Source organism: Dermacentor andersoni, unplaced genomic scaffold (assembly GCF_023375885.2).
Source record: "Dermacentor andersoni unplaced genomic scaffold, qqDerAnde1_hic_scaffold ctg00000039.1, whole genome shotgun sequence".
NCBI classification, from domain to species: domain Eukaryota; kingdom Metazoa; phylum Arthropoda; class Arachnida; order Ixodida; family Ixodidae; genus Dermacentor; species Dermacentor andersoni.
Genome location: NW_027314752.1, coordinates 34,504,424 through 34,523,171, shown reverse-complemented (window position 1 = coordinate 34,523,171; position 18,748 = coordinate 34,504,424). Strand labels below are relative to the sequence as shown.

At 50.4% G+C, this 18,748-nt stretch overlaps 1 protein-coding gene across 1 annotated transcript in view; it reads left to right on the top strand.

Moving 5' to 3' along the window:
• Window positions 1-16,703, top strand: part of LOC126519834 (intraflagellar transport protein 56-like) — a 160,914-nt gene extending 144,211 nt beyond the window's left edge. The window contains 2 exon segments of the mRNA XM_072285704.1: window positions 11,735-11,867; window positions 16,534-16,703. Coding sequence (XP_072141805.1) covers window positions 11,735-11,867; window positions 16,534-16,649 — 249 coding nt within the window. The 3' untranslated portion in view covers window positions 16,650-16,703.
• The last annotated feature ends 2,045 nt before the right edge of the window (window positions 16,704-18,748 follow it).

Genomic DNA, 18,748 nt, shown 5'->3' with positions numbered 1-18,748 from the left:
TAATTTCTCTAGGCAGCCGATCTGCACAGAATGCTAGCTTCTTCCTTTACAATGCACGCTCAGATGTGGAGAGTGCATTGTAGAGGAAGAAGCTAGCATTCTGTCGAGATCGGCTGCCTAGAGAAATTATGGATGCTGTAGATGCAAATACACTGGGAGAATCTTGTGTCAGCATGGTTGCTGTTACACCTTCAGAGATGGATGCGTTTCCTGTTGGGATCTGTATGGACACACATCAGAGCTTGCTTCTGCTTTTTGTGTAAATTTGATTTATTGCTTGTCGAACAGCATTTACTCGGCATGTTCAATAAACTTTCATTTGTTAATACACCTCATGATTGTCTTGGTCTCTAGCAGAAAGGTGTTCATTCTTTTTACGGTGAAGCTGTGTATGCCTAGGCGAAACACTCATGGTCCGATCCCAAAAACCCTAGTGTAGGGGTATGAGCCATTGTTTAAGGGGGTGTGAGCCATTGCATTCGTCTTGCGTGATGGACGGAGACATTCCAAGTGCAGGAAAAAAGAGAAAAATTCCAAGTGCAGGAAAAAATCACTACAATTGCCAATCCTGCATGCCAGCACCTTTCAAGAAACACTGTTGTTATACCAATAGACAGACTGACAGCTTGCTTATGCAAGCACATTCTTCCAGTTCCATGCCATTGGGAAAAAAGTGAGTTTCCTGGAAGGTAGCCACATGCACATTTGGTGATCACAATGTTTTTTTTTCCCTGGACTTGTATATGTATATATGTATTTTATACCTTTCCTGCTTTTACGTTTGGTTTCATCAAGCACTAGTCTTTATCAGGTTTTATTGTTGTACTACTTTGCGTGTAAACTTTATATATCATTGCATTTTCACAATAAACCTTTTAATTAGAAGTTAGCATAACCTGTTCTCACTGCTTCACACTGTACGTTCTTGCTACATTGGCCAAATAAAAGATTTTATAACGTATCATGACGGCCATTAAAGTGACTTGTTGCAGTCTAAAGAAAAAAAACTAATAGCCTGGCTGCAAATGGCACCAGAGAACACATAGGACAAACAAGAAAACCGAGATGATCTAACAATCAAAAGTTTAATGTACACACCAAGTTAATGCTCGCTGACAAGCAATAGACTGAACATACACAAAAAGGAGAAGCAAAATTTCATGTGCGTTTCCTGACAGGAAATGCATCCATTTCTAACGGAGGCCGTGATGACAAGATTAACGCAGCGTTTTTAGATCTACAGCTTCCGTAATTTCTCTAGGCAGCCGATCTGCACAGAATGCTAGCTTCTTCCTTTACAATGCACGCTCAGATGTGGAGAGTGCATTGTAGAGGAAGAAGCTAGCATTCTGTCGAGATCGGCTGCCTAGAGAAATTATGGATGCTGTAGATGCAAATACACTGGGAGAATCTTGTGTCAGCATGGTTGCTGTTACACCTTCAGAGATGGATGCGTTTCCTGTTGGGATCTGTATGGACACACATCAGAGCTTGCTTCTGCTTTTTGTGTAAATTTGATTTATTGCTTGTCGAACAGCATTTACTCGGCATGTTCAATAAACTTTCATTTGTTAATACACCTCATGATTGTCTTGGTCTCGAGCAGAAAGGTGTTCATTCTTTTTACGGTGAAGCTGTGTATGCCTAGGCGAAACACTCATGGTCCGATCCCAAAAACCCTAGTGTAGGGGTATGAGCCATTGTTTAAGGGGGTGTGAGCCATTGCATTCGTCTTGCGTGATGGACGGAGACATATCGTGTTGGGTAGACATAGAAATGCTTATGCATTTCAAACATACATTTATCTGCGTATTATTGCAGGGAAGGGACACAGAGAGGGATGGGGTTAAGACAAGATCATGATGTCATTATTATCTCGCAGTGAAGGTGTGGTGGGCCATTGGCTAGACCGATAGTGACGTCGTTTCTCTCTAGCAGCAGAGTGCGCGTGCAGTAGTCTCTCTCCGACTTCCCAAGAGGTTCGAAAAAGTGTCCCTGTATTTAATTAAATGAAATGTGCAGCCCAGGTGTGTCACTTCGTAACTACAGTGCATAACTGACTCATAAACATTATGATTAACGCTTTACAAAACACAAGGGCGTAACATAATCCAGAAAGACTTTGATGGACCCGCTGGATTAACACAATGAACCACTCATTGCACTTTCCATGATGGTGATCTTGCAAAGTGCAATGTGTGACATTCCAAACAAACAATGTGATAAACCCAAACCAAACATGTGCATAACCTCATTAAGAAACACAGACATAACCAATAATATAGAAAGACTTGAATACACCATTGGAATTAACCCATTGATAAACACCAGGGCTGCACATTTCAGCTTCGCTGGTTTACCGTCTGTACAGGGTGCATGGGCAGTAACTTTATCTGTTATTGTTTGTTAAGTATTGTATAATGTTGTGCCAGTAAAACACGTTGGGCTAGTTGGTGCAATGTATTGGTACTGCTTTTTTGCTGGTGTTTTTTCTTAATGTTGTGCCCTTCTTCCTTCTGTAACAACTTTTTTATTCCCCCTTACATAATACGCCAACCTTGCAGCCTGCGAGGTATATAAATAAATAAGTACATAAACACGTCATTCATTCATCTGCATACACCTCGCACCATTCCTTGCTCAACTAACGTCAGTGTGTTGATGTCTCGCAGCGTGCATCTACATTAACTGCCGTTTGCGTTTCGATATGGTTTGTGAACAGTGTAATGCATAAAGATTACATGACATTAAGGTTGTGACCTATGTGGTGCATAAGCAAACCTTGCAAAAGATGACATGTTGGATTGTTGAAAATAAGACAAATTGTATATATCGCAGTTACTTTAACAGCATTTATTTGACCACTTGACAAAAAACTTCACTTCGCATAGATTCCAACACGTATAATGAATCTGCAGTTTTCTGTTTTGCTTATTAATGCAGTCGTTACTGCATGGCCACATTGTAGATTGGAAAACAAAGTGAAATAAATTTGTTTGTTGCAATATAACAATATGCGTAGATCACCGCGATTGTAACACGAGAATTTGATACAAACATGCACACTATAGGATGCAGACAAATGCTCAGGACAAACTCCAGAATGTTTGCATCCTGATACTTATGAAAGTGAACGGTTTCATTCCATGGCTGTCAATGAGATGGAGAGAGAAAACTTAATTTTGTTCGTGGAACAAAAACGCATTGATAAGCTTAGACATATAGTCATTGCTTAACACTTTCGAAATGAATAATTATAGCTTGCTATCGACATTGAAGCAGCCATTCGACAGCAAGAAAAGGAATCAGTTTTTCCAGCTCTGAACACTGAATTGCAGGAAATGCAAGCAGGCTTAAAATTCTGCCAATATAATCTGTTTAGGAATACCAAATTGGAATAAACATTGAGGCTTGCATTTGTACTTTCTCTGGCTGAGCAATCTAGTTTGAAATGACTCCCATAAGCATGTCGTAACAATGTTGATCTAATACAGGTTGAATGCATGATTAGCTTAAGAAATCTGGATGATTGCTATAAATTACAGTGAAGAAACTATAATATTTAATAACAATTATAATATAATAATAATATTTATTTCCACAAAACAGGCTAACCGTGAGAGGCGGCCGAGGCTGAGCAGAAAGCTGAAAAATTCTACGGCAAGTGCGCCTGCCGTGGGCCTACGATCCTGCAGTATGAATAGCGCGTATTGATATGGTCTTCTTAGAAGTTCCGAGTATACTACCAGCGCGAGACACGGGACAACAAAGTGGACGAGAAGCCTGTCTTTTAGAATGCTATGTTACAACGTACAGGTTTCTACAAAAGTGATGGTAACTGCTCGAAACATTTCATGCGTCGGCTTTTGCGCCTTTAGAAATATTTAGAGAGGGCTCCCATATATATATTCGCAGCGCAAGCACGGCGATGGACGAACCAGGCAAGCGCTAAGGTTGAATTTCACAACACAATTTTCATTCCACGTCGTAATCACACAGATCATTTGAGGCTTCGTTCAGTGGCACACGCGTGCTTTCGGGTTGGTGCTTCTTGTTGCGTTTGGCGTAAGAATATGGCTAGTAGCAGGCACCAGATATGCGCAATCACGGGCAATATACACGCATCATTTCTTCAGAAGCTGGCGCTGAGCACGGGTAGCGCGAGGATCTTGTTGGGCTGACACGACGACTTCGTGGCAGCCGAATTCCAAATACTGCACATGCGTTGAGGGTAGCAATATGAACTGGTCGATAGGTCATCTTGGAGATTGTTGTAGCGCAGGCAGAACGAAACGGTCGTAGAAGGCAGATGAGATACACACGGCGTAGAACCACCTGCGAACAGCTGTTTACGTGCGCCATGTCGCACTGAACTACCAAAACCGCCGTCGCGCACTCCAAGAGAAATCTGAACTAACATTTTAAATTAGTAAACGTACATATTATTTGCTTCTAATCAAGAGAAGTCAATAATATTATAGTTTAAACGTTTTATTCACTACAATAAAATAATTATGCAGCGTGTGCCACGAAACCTGGCAGTAAGCAACCCTGGGCGTCGCATCAGTCGCATTGTTAAAATCGCAATCATGTGAAATGAGCCCTCTAAAAATCGCATTGCGACGCGTGCGACAGCACCGATTTTCGTCGTTGCAGTCGCAGCATGTGAAACAGCCTAAAGTCCGCTGCAGGAACTGCGGGGGCCCCCATAGGGCCGACACTCCCGCCTGCCCCAAGTGGCAGGAAGAACGGGAGGTGGCCACCATCATGGCTTCTTCCACCTCGGCATTGTCGAGGCGTGCTGTCAGGGCAGCAGTCCGGGAGGAGAAGCAGCCACAGCAGTCTTCATCTTCGGCGCGGGCCTATGCGAGCGTGCTGAAGGGCCCCAGTCCTGCACCCAGGCATCCGGTACCAGCCCCTCGTGCCTCTCAACGCCAGCAGACACAGGATATTGCTGCTCCACCCGCCCACACTACTATGGATCAGCTGGTAGAAAACTTGCTGCTCACCATGCAAGCAGTCAGCACCTTGCTGCCAGCTGACCATCCGTTCCGGGCCATCTGCCTGCCGGCAGTGGCATGTCAACAGCAACACAATCAACATTGCTAGCCGCACAGCAAAACGTCGGCCGCGTATCCTGCAGTGGAACGTGCGCTCGCTGCGCCGACGGCAAGCCGAACTTTCCGAACACCTACTTTTGCACGAGTACGACGTGCTCACGTTGCAAGAGACATACACGCGCGACGGGGAGTGAAACTTTCCGGGATTTGTGGGCTACCAGAGTGCGACCACCTGCGAGTTACGGACTTGCGCCAACGTGCAGTGCTGTGATCCGCTCCATCCACCCGGTCGCTCCCGCGCCTCTATTTACGTCCGTGCGCGTCTTGCCCAAGCCGTCGTTCGTGTGGCCGACATTGTACCCACCTCCGTAGAGTGTGTTGCTGTGACTGTGCGCGTTGGGGGGCCGACACTTGTGTCGCCAGCGTGTACGCGCAACCCGTACGACGGTGGGATACGACCTTCATCGAGAGCCTCACCGCGCGCATCGGTGGTGACTGTGTCGTGTGCGGTGATTTAAACTCCCACCACACGGCGTGGGGCAGCGCCCACAGTGAGCCGAACGGCAGGGACCTGCCGAGTTCCATCCATGCTTCGGGCCTGCTAATCATCAACACTGGAAGTCCCACTTTTGTGCGTCGGAGGGTACACGGGAGTGCGATAGACTTGTCGCTCGCGAGTGAGCGATGCCACTACGAGTGGGTTCACAGCCCTGACACGCAGGGGTCGGTCACTATCCGATCTCTCTCGACCCGCTCGGCCTGAACCGCACGAGGACATGTACGTACCGCGTCACGGACTGGTCCCATTTTCGGTCCCTCTGTGCCATACCCCCTCCGGCAAATACAAACTTTCTTACGCATCTTACGAGGTGTTTGGTTGCCGCTACAAAATCGTGTGCGGTGCCTGCTGGAACGCCGGTCCCCGATATCAAGCATCTCAATCTGCGCGCTGTCCGTCGTTTGCGCTGAACGCCGTGCCATCAAGAGCGACAAGGTGGAGCATTGGACTTTATACAACCGCCTGGACGCTGCGTGGCGCCGTCACGCCAGGCAGCCTCGCAATCAGAGCTGGCAAAGTCTCTGCGTATCATTGGAGGACACTCGCGACAAGTCGCGCCCTTGGCGCATTCTCGCTTCCCTCCTCCTTCCCAAGATCCCTCGCCATCCTGCACTCACCATCGCGGTGGCTACGGGCTTGAGCACAGAGCAGCTGGCCGAACTCTTCGCCGATGCCTTCGCTCCACCGCCACCGTCTATGCGCCCCGTCAGTGCACCCTGCGAACTACCGCCGCACAACAAGGCTGAACTCCTCGCTCCCCTGCGCTACTTTCCTACGAGAGCAATCTCGGAGCACGTCGAGGTGCTTTGCTCGGCCGAGTTTACCCTCAGTGAGATGCGCATTGTATGAACGTGCGTAAACGACGCTCAGCACCTGGTGCCGACGGACTAACTCATCAGGTCCTCAGGAACGTCGATGCAGCGCAGCTCCCTTCCCTACTCGAGGCCTTCAATGGCGTCTGGCGCAGTGGCATTATTCCTGCTGACTGGAAAGAGGCGATCGTCGTCCCTATTCTCAAGCGCGGCAAAGCTGCCACGAGCGTCAGCTCCTATCGCCCAGTGTCGCTTACTTCGGTAGCCGGCAAAATTCTGGAGGCCATGGCTTTGCGCCGCCTTGAGTGGATTGCCTCCGTCCTCGACGCTTTCGCCCCTGAACAGAGTGGTTTCGGGCGACTGCGCTCAGCAGCTGACTCGCTCGCGGACGTCGTGGCTACGCTCGAGCACGCAGCCAGTCGCCAAAGAGAGAGACAGAGAAAGGGAAAGGAAAGACAGGGAGGTTAACCAGAGATTACCTCCGGTTGGCTACCCTGTACTGGGGGAGGGGAAAGGGGATGCGACAGGTGAGAGGGAGAAGGATTTAAAAAAAAACAGGAAACTACACACACACGCACGTGCACACAAACTGTTTCTGTGGGCACTGTCACGCAGCCCGCTAAGGCGTTCCTAGTGTTATGCAGTGCACCGTACAATCCTGCGTCACACAGTGAAGTCACAATCTGTCAGAAAGTCCAGTGTCTTTTAAGTACCGCAGCAGCGCCTTCATAGCCGATCGCGCTGATGTTCGCGTAGGCCAGTCTCCAAGGATCTTGTTTTCTGTTAGTGGGCGCTTGTCCAGTTTGTCTAGGGTGGCTGAGAGGACTGCTCTTTGCGGGTTGAAACGAGAGCACTCACAAAGAAGGTGCGCGATTGTTTCATTGCACCCGCAGAAGTCACAAAGTGGGTTCTTGGACATTCCGATAAGGAAGGAGTACGCATTTGAAAATGCTACTCCAAGCCATAGACGAACTAGAAGGGTACAGTCGCGTCGTGGAAGCTCGGGCGGAATACGGAGTTGTAAATTAGGGTCCAGGGTATGAAATCGTGCACTTTTGAAATCGGATGAATTCCACTGAGCTAATGTCAGGTCGTCGCCAGCAGCCGGATATATCGTGCTGCTCGATGTGCAACGCGCATTTGATGGTCTCCCTCACACCACCATCATTCAAGGCCTCCGGGAGCTACGTGTCACCGGCCGCCTCTTTGACTACATCGCGGCCTTCCTCAGTTACCGCACGCTCAGAGTGCGAGTTGGCGACACGCTCAGTGCCCCTCGCAGCGTGAACTCCGGGGTTCCCCAGGGCAGCGTGATCAGCCCATTTCTTTTTATGTTGTCTCTGGCAAGACTACCTGACTACATCCCCAAGATGACAGTCCAAGAAGTCCGCGTGGCGATCTACGCCGATGACACTGCACTGTTCGCGTGCGGGCCCACGGACCTCGGCTTCCAAGTGCGAGAATCCCTGCAGTCGGCGATCAACGCCATCGATGAATATCTCGCCAGCATAGGGCTCCAGCTCTCGGCGTCAAAAACTGAGGCGTTGTTAGTACACCCCCGTGCTCGTGCGCGCTTCGAAATGCTTGTCTCCCGCTGCGCGGAAGCCCCCTTCCGTGGCAGAGAAAAGTGCGCTATCTCGGACTTGACATCGACTGCCGGGTCAACTTTAACGCCGCCGTCTCCCAGCTCTGCAAGAATTCCAAGAAGGTGGCTGGCGCCGCACGCTCCCTGCTCGCCCGTGGTCGTGGTTGTACACCGCAACTTGCGCTTCGAGTTTACAACTCTGTCGCAACAATGCGAGCACTCTATGCGCTTCCCCTCACGAACGCCAGAGCTACCACATGGAACGCCATCGACATGGAGCACCACACTGTAATTCGCCAACTTTACGGGCTTCTTCGCAGCTCGCAAGTAGGAGCAACTCTCGCCGAAGCGGGAGACTGGCCGCCCTCACTACGCGCACGGAAGCAAGCAATGAACCGCATCGAGCGCCTTCAACGTGCGCCACAGGGACAACGCCTCGTTTGTCGCCTCCACACCCTCGAGGGCTCGGGCATGGGCCAGCGTGCCACCGAGTTCAGCGCACTCGTCGCGTCGACGCCGCAACTCCTACCTCTGCCGGTATCGCCGCACGCCTCCGCGCTACTCGATGTAAACACCACGGTGCCAGGCGTCTAGTCCAAGCGTCAAACAGGTGTTTGTGCTATGCAGCAGGAAACGGCCGCACTGCTACACGAGCGTTTACACCGAGGGCTCCGTGGCGAGTGATGGTTCTGGTGCTGCAGTGTGCACGGCGCCGGATATTTGCGCTACACGGCAGTGCCGCCTTCGTGTTGTGTGGTCGTCGACGGTGGCCGAGCTTGCTACGATCGACCTAGCAGCTGATCTCCTGCTTCAACAGCGCAGTGTTGTTTCTGCCGCGATCCTTTCGGACTCGCGCGCGGCACTGTGTATGCTGGCGAAGGATTACCTTGGACCTCCGTTGGTGCAGCGCGTCGGCTCAAAGCTCCGCCATCTCGTCAGCCAGGGCTGCGATTTGGCGTTGCAATGGATTCCAGCGCACATCGGCCTGCAAGGGAACGAAGCCGCGGACGCTCTCACAAAGCAGGCTCACTCCCTGCGCTTCCCCCTCGCTACCTCGGTCAGCGGCTTCGACGTGGCCAAAGCAATCATTCAGCGAACGCTCCGTGCGCAGCACCCGGACCAGCGCGTCGCCGTGGGTGCGTCACCTCGACTCCTCCCCCGCGTTGGCTTCTCCCGGGCGGACCGCTCTTTCCTGCTTCGCCTGCGCGTCGGCTGCTACAGGACGGCTGCTAGAACACACAGGCTGCAGGGAATTGGCGACCCCGCGTGCAGCAACTGCGCCGATTTGGAGACGCTCGACCACATACTACTTCGCTGCCCTGCCTTCGATGTGGAGCGCACGGACTTGTGTACAGTCTATCGGCGACTGGGACTGACTTACGATACGGCGACTGGCGCTGCTATTCCCTGCAGCCCACTCGTCCATCGTGAAGCACGCTCTTTCGGCACTGCTAGACTACTGCAATGCCACGCACTTGAGAGCGCGGCTCTGAGCCCCGCACTCACTTTTTTTCCCCTTCCCACGTTCGTCCTGTCTTTCTCTCCTTCATCTTTTTCTTCCCATTCCCCCTTCCCCGTGCAGTGCTGTTGAGGTGGCCTCCTGTGAGAGACAGTTACGGCGCTGCACTCATCTCTTCCGTTTCCTTTCCAAAAATCACTTCACACACACATATGCGACCGCGCGAACGTGCTCATGACACTGCTCGCGCGTTTGTCGTTCTCTTCTTCCAACCGGCTCATTAGTGCAACCTTGCGAACGCGCTCGTGCCACTGCTCGCACTTTCGTCAGCGCCTTCTTCCACAGCTGGCTCATCGGCGTCCCTCAGCGCAACCATGCGAACGCGCTCGTGCCACTGCTCGCGCTTTCGTTAACGTCTTCTTCCACAGCTTGCTCATCGGCGTCCTTCGGCCTAACCATGCGAACGTGCTCGTGCCACTGCTCACGCTTTCGTTAACGTCTTCTTCCACACCTTGCTCATCGGCGTCCTTCGGCCTAACCGTGCGAACGTGCTCGTGCCACTGCTCACGCTTTCGTTAACGTCTTCTTCCACACCTTGCTCATCGGCGTCCTTAGGTCTAACCGTGCGAACGTGCTCGTGCCACTGCTCACACTTTCGTCAGCGCCTTCTTCCGCAGCTGGCTCATCGGCGTCCTTCGGCCTAACCGTGCGAACGTGCTCGTGTCACTGCTCACGCTTTCGTTAACGTCTTCTTCCACACCTTGCTCACCGGTGTCCCTAGGCCTAACCGTGCGATCGTGCTCGTGCCACTGCTCGCACTTTCTTCAGCGCCTTCTTCCGCAGCTGGCTCATCGGCGTCCTTCGGCCTAACCGTGCGAACGTGCTCGTGCCACTGCTCACGCTTTCGTTAACGTCTTCTTCCACACCTTGCTCACCAGTGTCCCTCGGCGTAACCGTGCGAACGCGCTCGTGCCACTGCTCGCACTTTCGTCAGCGCCTTCTTCCACAGCTTGCTCATCGGCGTCCCTCGGCGTAACCGTGCGAACGTGCTCGTGCCACTGCTCGCACTTTCGTCAGCGCCTTCTTCCACAGCTTGCTCATCGGTGTCTCTCGGCGTATCCCTGCGAAAGCGCTCGTGCCACTGCTCGCACTTTCGTCACCGCCTTCTTCCACAGCTTGCTCAACGGCGTCACTCGGCGTAACCGTGCGAACGCGCACGTGCCACTGCTCGCACTTTTGTCAGCGCCTTCTTCCACAGCTTGCTCATCGGCGTCCCCGGCGTAACCGTGCGAACGCGCTCGTGCCACTGCTCGCACTTTCGTCAGCGCCTTCTTCCACAGCTTGCTCATCGGTGTCCCTCGGCGTAACCGTGCGAACGCGCTCGTGCCACTGCTCGCACTTTCGTCAGCGCCTTCTTCCACAGCTTGCTCATCGGCGTCCCTCGGCGTAACCGTGCGAACGTGCTCGTGCCACTGCTCGCACTTTCGTCAGCGCCTTCTTCCACACCTTACTCATCGGCGTCCTTCGGCCTAACCGTGCGAACGCGCTCGTGCCACTGCTCACGCTTTTGTTAACGTCTTCTTCCACACCTTGCTCATCGGCGTCCTTCGGCCTAACCGTGCGAACGTGCTCGTGCCACTGCTCGCACTTTCGACAACGCCTTCTTCCACAGCTGGCTCATCGGTGTCCCTCAGCGCAACCATGCGAATGCGCTCGTGCCACTGCTCGCGCTTTCGTTAACGTCTTCTTCCACACCTTGCTCACCGGTGTCCCTCGGCGTAACCGTACGAACGCGCTCGTGCCACTGCTCGCACTTTCGTCAGCGCCTTCTTCCACAGCTTGTTCATCGGTGTCCCTCGGCGTAACCGTGTGAACGCGCTCGTGCCACTGCTCGCACTTTCGTCAGCGCCTTCTTCAACAGCTTGCTCTTCGGTGTCCCTCGGCGTAACCGTGCGAACGCGTTCGTGCCACTGCTCGCACTTTCGTCAGCGCCTTCTTCCACAGCTGGCTCATCGGCGTCCCTCGGCGTAACCGTGCGAACGCGCTCGTTCCACTGCTCTACTATTTTTTCTGTTTATTTTTCAAATTAATTTTGAATATCGTCCCCGGTTGTCTTAGGAGGTGCAACAGTAGTGCTGCGCGAGAAAGAAGAGTGTCACTCGATGCTGCTGCCACTAATAAACAAATAAAGAAAATAAATAAGTAAATAAAGAAATGCAAATGAGGATTGCACTTGAGCACCATGTTTCGTTGTCTCAGATGGGCCACTTCCTGTACGCTGCACGAGGTTTCCACCTGCTGGAGAAGATGGACGCCAACCCAGAATACTGGGAGGGCAAGAGGGGAGCCTGCGTGGGCACGTTCCAGAGGGTGATTGCCGGGAGGGACGAGCCGTGAGTATGGCTGTATTTCAATGCTCGAGATATTGTGTAATAATGCAAAAAATAATTATTATGTAGGACGACATGAAGAAGGACAAAGGAGGCAACGCTGTTCTGTGTGCTGTGCTTCTCGTGGTCGTCCGAAGTCTGCGTGACGCTAGTTGACAATGTCTGAAGTACTAGAATGAGTACCAAGCAGACCAACTGTCTTCTCTAATTCCAATACCCGTCGTAGACGGCAGAGTACACGACTAAGCGGACAGATGACATCTTAAGCCAGATTCCAATTTTGACGAAACCGTCAAACACGGCTTCACGAAGACAGCGTCGAAGTGAAAAACGATGGCGGTTACTTGGCTGTCCAAGCGAGATGGCGTGCAGGCAGGCCATCTCGCGAGAGCATGCAGGCTCGATCGGATGATCTGTGCACAAAACAAAACTAACAAAATATACCTGGCCACAATTTCTATGTGCCATTTATTAGTTCGCATATGCGAAGTCGTAAAATAAAGCTATGATGCTATGAGCTATGTGCTTTTCTCACCTCTTTTTGTCAACGCGAGGTGGCGTCGCGCATTGACGTCCTGAAAAAAAAAACAACGTGGAGATTTACAAGAAAACGACAAAAATTGGAGGACGCTTAAGATTCGCCTTCAAGCGTGGAACGCGACAGCGTTCCCGTCGACCCGTCAAGGGGTATACGACAATGCGCTACGGCACAGCGATCACTTACGAGGCGCCCCGCATCGGACTTAGCGCCCACCTATCACGCGGTTAGCGTCGAGCAACGCAGCGTTCGGCGCGGCAACGAAACGTGCGCCTGAGCAAACGGAACGAACCAAAGAACTCGGTGTCTCGGAGGGGAAACGATCTACTCCAGCCAAACGTCGTGATCGGCACGCGCAGAGAGATAGATAGATAGTAATCTAAAGAAAGGAACGGCGCTAGATTCTGCAACCGGGAGTACGGCGAAGCGTCGTCAGGGGAGAGGGAGTCGGGACTGCGACGCGCCTGGCACCGGTCCCTATGCACGCGCGGCGCGCCTCCTGTCGCGGCAGCGCCGTACATTGAGAGGTGGGGGTCTTCTGTGTTTCCGCAAGATGGCTCTGCGTGTGCGGTAAGCGCAGAAGAATGGTAGCGGAAACGTACTTCGCTACTCGTGTAACTGCGACTTCTGTAAGTTACATGCTCATAATTATCGATATACATCGCAGTATAACTGTCTACGGCACGTTTCTGAGGGAACACCGCATTCACTAGAAGCGCTTTTGTGCCGCTTTCAAGCATCGAACTCGTGGCTGAGTGTTAGCGTCTCCGTCTCACACTATGGAGACCCTGATTCGATTCCCACCGAGCCAATCTTGGAAGTTGCTTTTTATTTATGAAGCGCCTGCCGTGATTTATCGCTCACAACCAACGCCGCGGACGCCGACGCCGACACCCGACACCGACGACACCGGCTTTTCTGCGACACGAGCTCCTTAACGCTATCGCGTTAAAATACAAATCAGGAAGCAATTTCTGCGATAACGCAAAGGGCAGTGCCTTGCTATTTTAGGTCCGGGCTGGCTGCCTGAGGACTAGACGTGCCCGAGCAAATTCGCGCCACAGAATGAAGCACGTATGTGCTGAAAAGAAAAAGCCCGGAAACGACTCAGCACATTGTGGCAATATGCCGAGATATTCGCCTAGATACATTTGTAGCGAGTGCCCACCCTCCAGAAGCGTTGAGATTCACAGCTGGTGGAGAGATTAAGTGCTCCTCAGCCGTGATAAGTAGGAGATGATTAGTGTATCGGTGGAGGAAAAGCAGGGAAGACATTGATGAAACCGGAGTCATTACAAGTGTACGTAGTGGCACAGTATAGCGAGAGGTATCAAATACGAAAGCTAAGATCGAGATCAGACCAGCAAAAGGCTGCATAAAGATGGAAGTAGTAAAAACGGAATAAATGGAACAGGCTAGGGGACTATTTCTACCTGACCCGTTTCAATAACCATGCTAATAAGCACCACCATCATTATCATCATGATCTTCCCATGCGTCTTCCTGGCCGTTTAAGATGCATTTCGTAACCTGGGCTAGAAGCTGCCTTACTGAGTGATTCATAGACTAAGCATTTTGTTTTCTTGAACGTTCAAGAGAAAGCGAGGAACGAAGCGAGCAGTGGCCAGAATTCGAACTTACCCTACATGTAGGGTATAATGAAAAGCGTTAGACCGGTCTCTAAGAGGAACGTTAATCTCAGGGGCTCGAAAACACATAGAAGCTGAGGAATCTTCTCGGCTTCAAATGCATCAGATTTAATCAGGTTTTTTGCGCAAAAAAATAAGAATCTACCAAGTATACAGGAACCATGTTTTCTTTTGGCTCGTAAACAAAGATATTTTATGAATATAGTGAGATTTAAAGAAATAAGAAAAGATAGTGTTAATTTTATAACCCTGCTAAAGGAACGTGAAACAATATCGCCATTGTGTTAATCATGCTTGTCGAGCCATGTAAAGAGGGAAAGAATTGTATGCTGTGTAACGCTCAGTAACATACCACTAACTTTTCTGAACCCTTTTAATGAGGGTAACAATCTCATGTAAGGTATCAAGCCACTCTAAGTGCTCTAAAAGATACAATTTACCGAACTGCGATATTTCTTTTTGGTACTGCGGCACTTCGAGCTTCATTCTTTAAAATCTTGCTACCCTCTGACAATTTTTCTAAAGTTATTCGGGGCCGTAAATTCAAACGACGTGCCTCGTAAACCTTGTTACCCTTCTGGAATCTTTTTACCCGCACCTCCTTCTTTATCATTGAAAGAGTTGATGCGGTGAGAGTTGACCATGGCAAAAAGGAAATGCTACCTGGTTTCATTGATTGTGGTCCTCCCGAAGTCTGTCAATAACTACCACTAGCGGCTTCCTGTGAGGTACCGTTGGGATAGTAAAAATATTCATGAGATCAATCTGGTCCTTTAGCATCACAAGAGAAAGCCTCCGCAGCCAGAAGGTACAACCATAGTCACTGAGACGTCAAGAGGCAGTAATCAAGTGCGAATGATGCGATGTAATTGATCTACGTACCATTCACGTTTCGTATTCATGTTTCCTCTTCACGTTTATTAAAAGCTCTCTTGTGAAACTGTTCCCCGAAATGTAGCTGCTTTTCAGATGCGAGTGATGGAAATGTCAGTAAAGGGATTGTTTAGGTTGTTTGCCTTTCCTGCTGAATCTTCAGGTTGGTATACATTTGCACACAGGGAGCGGAAAGGAGGTATCTAGGACAGGACGTCAGAATTGTAGCTCCGCCAATGCATTTTCAGACGACAATATTGTTTCCTGAGCTGTCTGAATCGTACTTATTTTGGCTGTTCATTCGTGTCCTGCGTGACAGCGCCGTGATAAATAGTTACGCTTACACGACCGCGGTAAAGTTGGGTCCAGCCAGTTTGTCGGCTTGAAATGTATGGTCGGACGCATGTAGACACCAGCCGATTGCACCAAGTGAGCTTCCAGACGAGTTCGGTCAACCTGCCTGCAAGAGGTGGGTTAACTGATCCAACTCGCTTGGCGAAGTGTAGAGTTGGACAAGGCCAGCTGGACTTTTGACCCCACCCGCCCGCATCGAGTTCACGTCAACGAATATATTGCTGCTTGAGAGCTGGGAGTTCGCTTTCGACTGGTGGCGTTATTGAGGAAACCATTTCCCAAGGTGTAGAGGGACGAAGCTAGGGCGCACACATCATAACTTTATTCTTAGGAGGATCTACTCCGCCATTGTTGACTTGTCACTTACCCTGTAGAGGGGTCAATGCGACGCACTTGGCCTTCCTCTCACACTGAAATATCACTCTCAGACCTTGTTTTCTTTTTAACTTCGCCACAGGGCACTCGTATTCGAACTCCCTCTCGCATTGTGAGAATGGGAATTCCTTTCATAATGCGCCCATTCCCTATGAATTGTAGCTGTTTTCGGTTGCAGTTTTCGCTGCACCCTGACGTGGTTGTAGAGATATTGTACCATACATGCCCAACTGACCTCAAATGAAGGTACCCAACACGATAAGAACGCTGACAAGAAGTGCATCTTCTTATTTTCTCACAAAGATATTTCTTAGCATAGTTTCCACTCGCATAACCAAAAGTTATCTGCTGATTGACATAGGATTTTCGGATCGCTAATTCATTTTATTATAGCTTCAAGGAATATACATCTACTTGCGCGAATCATATAAAACCGCAGAGGCAGCACCGAGGATAAGCAAACATAATTGTCATTTGAAGCACATTGGCGTCATGTCAACGAAGTGTCGCAGCGCCAATATGACATTTTTGCGACTTTGCCTTGTAATAATGAGAAATCTGAAATGTTCTTACGAACCACTTCTCACCAGAAATGTCAGGACGCGTGCTATACTTAGCCCTAGCATGAAGTTAGGATAATACATTTATTTGGTGCCAAAATTAGTAGTGTTCGTTGCTCGATCTGAAATTTATCTGACAACATCGACACGGTACTTTCACAAACATTTACAATGTGAAAAGGTTTTAACGACAGCCTTGTCGATATTGTGACAGAACGAGAATACCGACCTAAACTGCAGTGCGTGCAAATTCTCGATGTTACTGTGTCGTCAGAAGTCTTCAAGCAGGTATATGGTCAACGGTCCTTTCACCAACGCTGGGATTGTCTGCGGGAGATCGTGGAGATGCTCAAGACCGAGAGTAACTCCCAGGCCGAGTCCATCAGCAAGGTGATACGTGGCTGGTGCAAAGAGAAGAAGATAGCGCTTTCTTGACTGCCCGGCACGCTTGTACTATGTACGAAAAGAATAAACTCTTTCGAACTCTTGTGGCGTTCCTCTAGACACCGCCAGCCGCGATATCGCAGCAGCTTTGACTTTGCGATCCTGCAGAATGAATGAATGAAAAACTTTACTTATCCCTCTTTAAAGGGAAGGGGGCAATGGAATAGAGGGTGGGGGAGGAACTACTTGAAGTAGGCCTCCTTTATCCTCTCAGCCCACTCCAGGATGGCCTCCTGAAGATCGGGCCTGGAGCTGCGCAAGGCAGCCTCCCACTGCTCCTCACTAGATATTAATTGCTTGAGGAAAGGGGGAAGGGGGTGCTTACGGCACCCCCACATGATGTGGTTTAAGTCTGCTTTGGGAGAGACACAGAATTTACAAGAGGGAGAAAGGTAAATGGCGGGATGAATGCGGTGAAGGAGGTAAGGGGACGGAAAGGTGCGAGTCTGCAGCTGTCGCCACAGAACTTCACACCTACGCGGGGATTTGCCCATAAGTGGCGGAAAGGTTAAGCGGTCTTATCGGTAGTGTGTGCAGATGTCGTGGTAAGTAATAAGTCGATCCCGCGCTGTAAACGGCGCCTCCTCCGTGGCGAGGTCCGACACATCTGATGCCGGAGCCCGGACAGTAAATCCTCGGGCACTGGCATGAGCCGCCTCGTTTCCGGCAAGGCCCGCATGCGCGGGAGTCCAGAATAATGTCACAGTTTGATGGAAAGGATGGGCCAAGAGGAGAGAAAGGGCTGGCTTAGAGACCCTACCCGCTCCGAAGTTATGTATGGCTGCTTTGGAGTCGCTAACGATAACTGATGAATTTGGAATTGTTAGGGCCAGGGCTATGGCCGCTTCCTCCGCCTCCTCCGAGGAAGAGCCAGGAATGGAGGCGGCCACAGCGACCTGGCCGTGAGAGTTAATGACTGATATTGCGTAATGATTTCTGTTCCCATATTCGGCGGCATCAACATAGAGCACGTCTTTAGAGGTGGAGAATTGTTTTTGGAGAGCCTTTGCTCGCTGCCTCCTGCGCTGTTTGTGATGCACAGGGTGCATGTTTTTAGGAAGTGGCGGGATGCAGAGGTTCTCGTGTATGTGATGTGGAATGGTGTATTTAGTCTTGATGATGGGTGCCGGAGTGATAGAAAGAGTTTGTAGAATGTGTCGACCTGTTGCGGTGTTAGAAAGTCTGCTATATTGGGATGTGAGGTGGGCTTCTGTGAGTTCAGTAAGTGTGTTGAAAGTTCCAGTAAGCATTAGCCTATCAGTGGAGGTACGTATGGGGACTCCCAGAGCGAATTTATATATTTTGCGTAAAAGAGTGTCGATGTTATCTGATTCTGATTTAAGGAAATGTAGATATGGTGTTGCGAATGTAATCTTACTGATAACGAAGGCCTGAATCAAGCGGAGAAGTTCGGCCTCCTTTAGTCCGCCATGTTTATTGGAGACTCGCCCTAGAAGGCGCAGGGTATGATCGACTGGGGTGTGGAGTGTATGTAGGGTATATGTGTTGAGCCGGTTGCTTTGAATGTGTAAACCGAGCACCCGGAGCCTGTCCACTCTAGTAACAGGCATGTGGTTAAGGATGACCTCTATACAAGACCTGTTTTCCGGCCCCCCGGTGGGATGGCAGAAGTAGGAGCTCGGATTTTTGAGGGGAGCATGTGAGATTCATAGCCCCGGCATGATCCACGACGGCGTCTGCTGCGGCCTGTAGAGTGTCTTGAATCTCTCCATCGGAACCGCCAGTCGTCCAAAGAGTGATGTCATCGGCGTAGAGTGAAAACTTAAGATCGGTAATAGACCGCAATGCTTGCGCCATCGGCATCATAGAAAGATTAAAAAGAAAAGGGGACAACACAGAGCCTTGGGGCGTGCCGTAGCTACCTAAAGCGTATGAAAGGGATTGCTCTGTGCCTATATGTATCGTTGCGGTACGGTTGGATAAGAAGGTACATATGTAGTCATATGTCTTTCCGCCAACCCCAATGAGATTAAGCTCTCGGAGGATGGCGGAATGTGAAACGTTATTGAAAGCTCCGTGGAGGTCCAGACTGAGAATTGCTTGCGTATCTAGACTGCTATTAGGTGTAA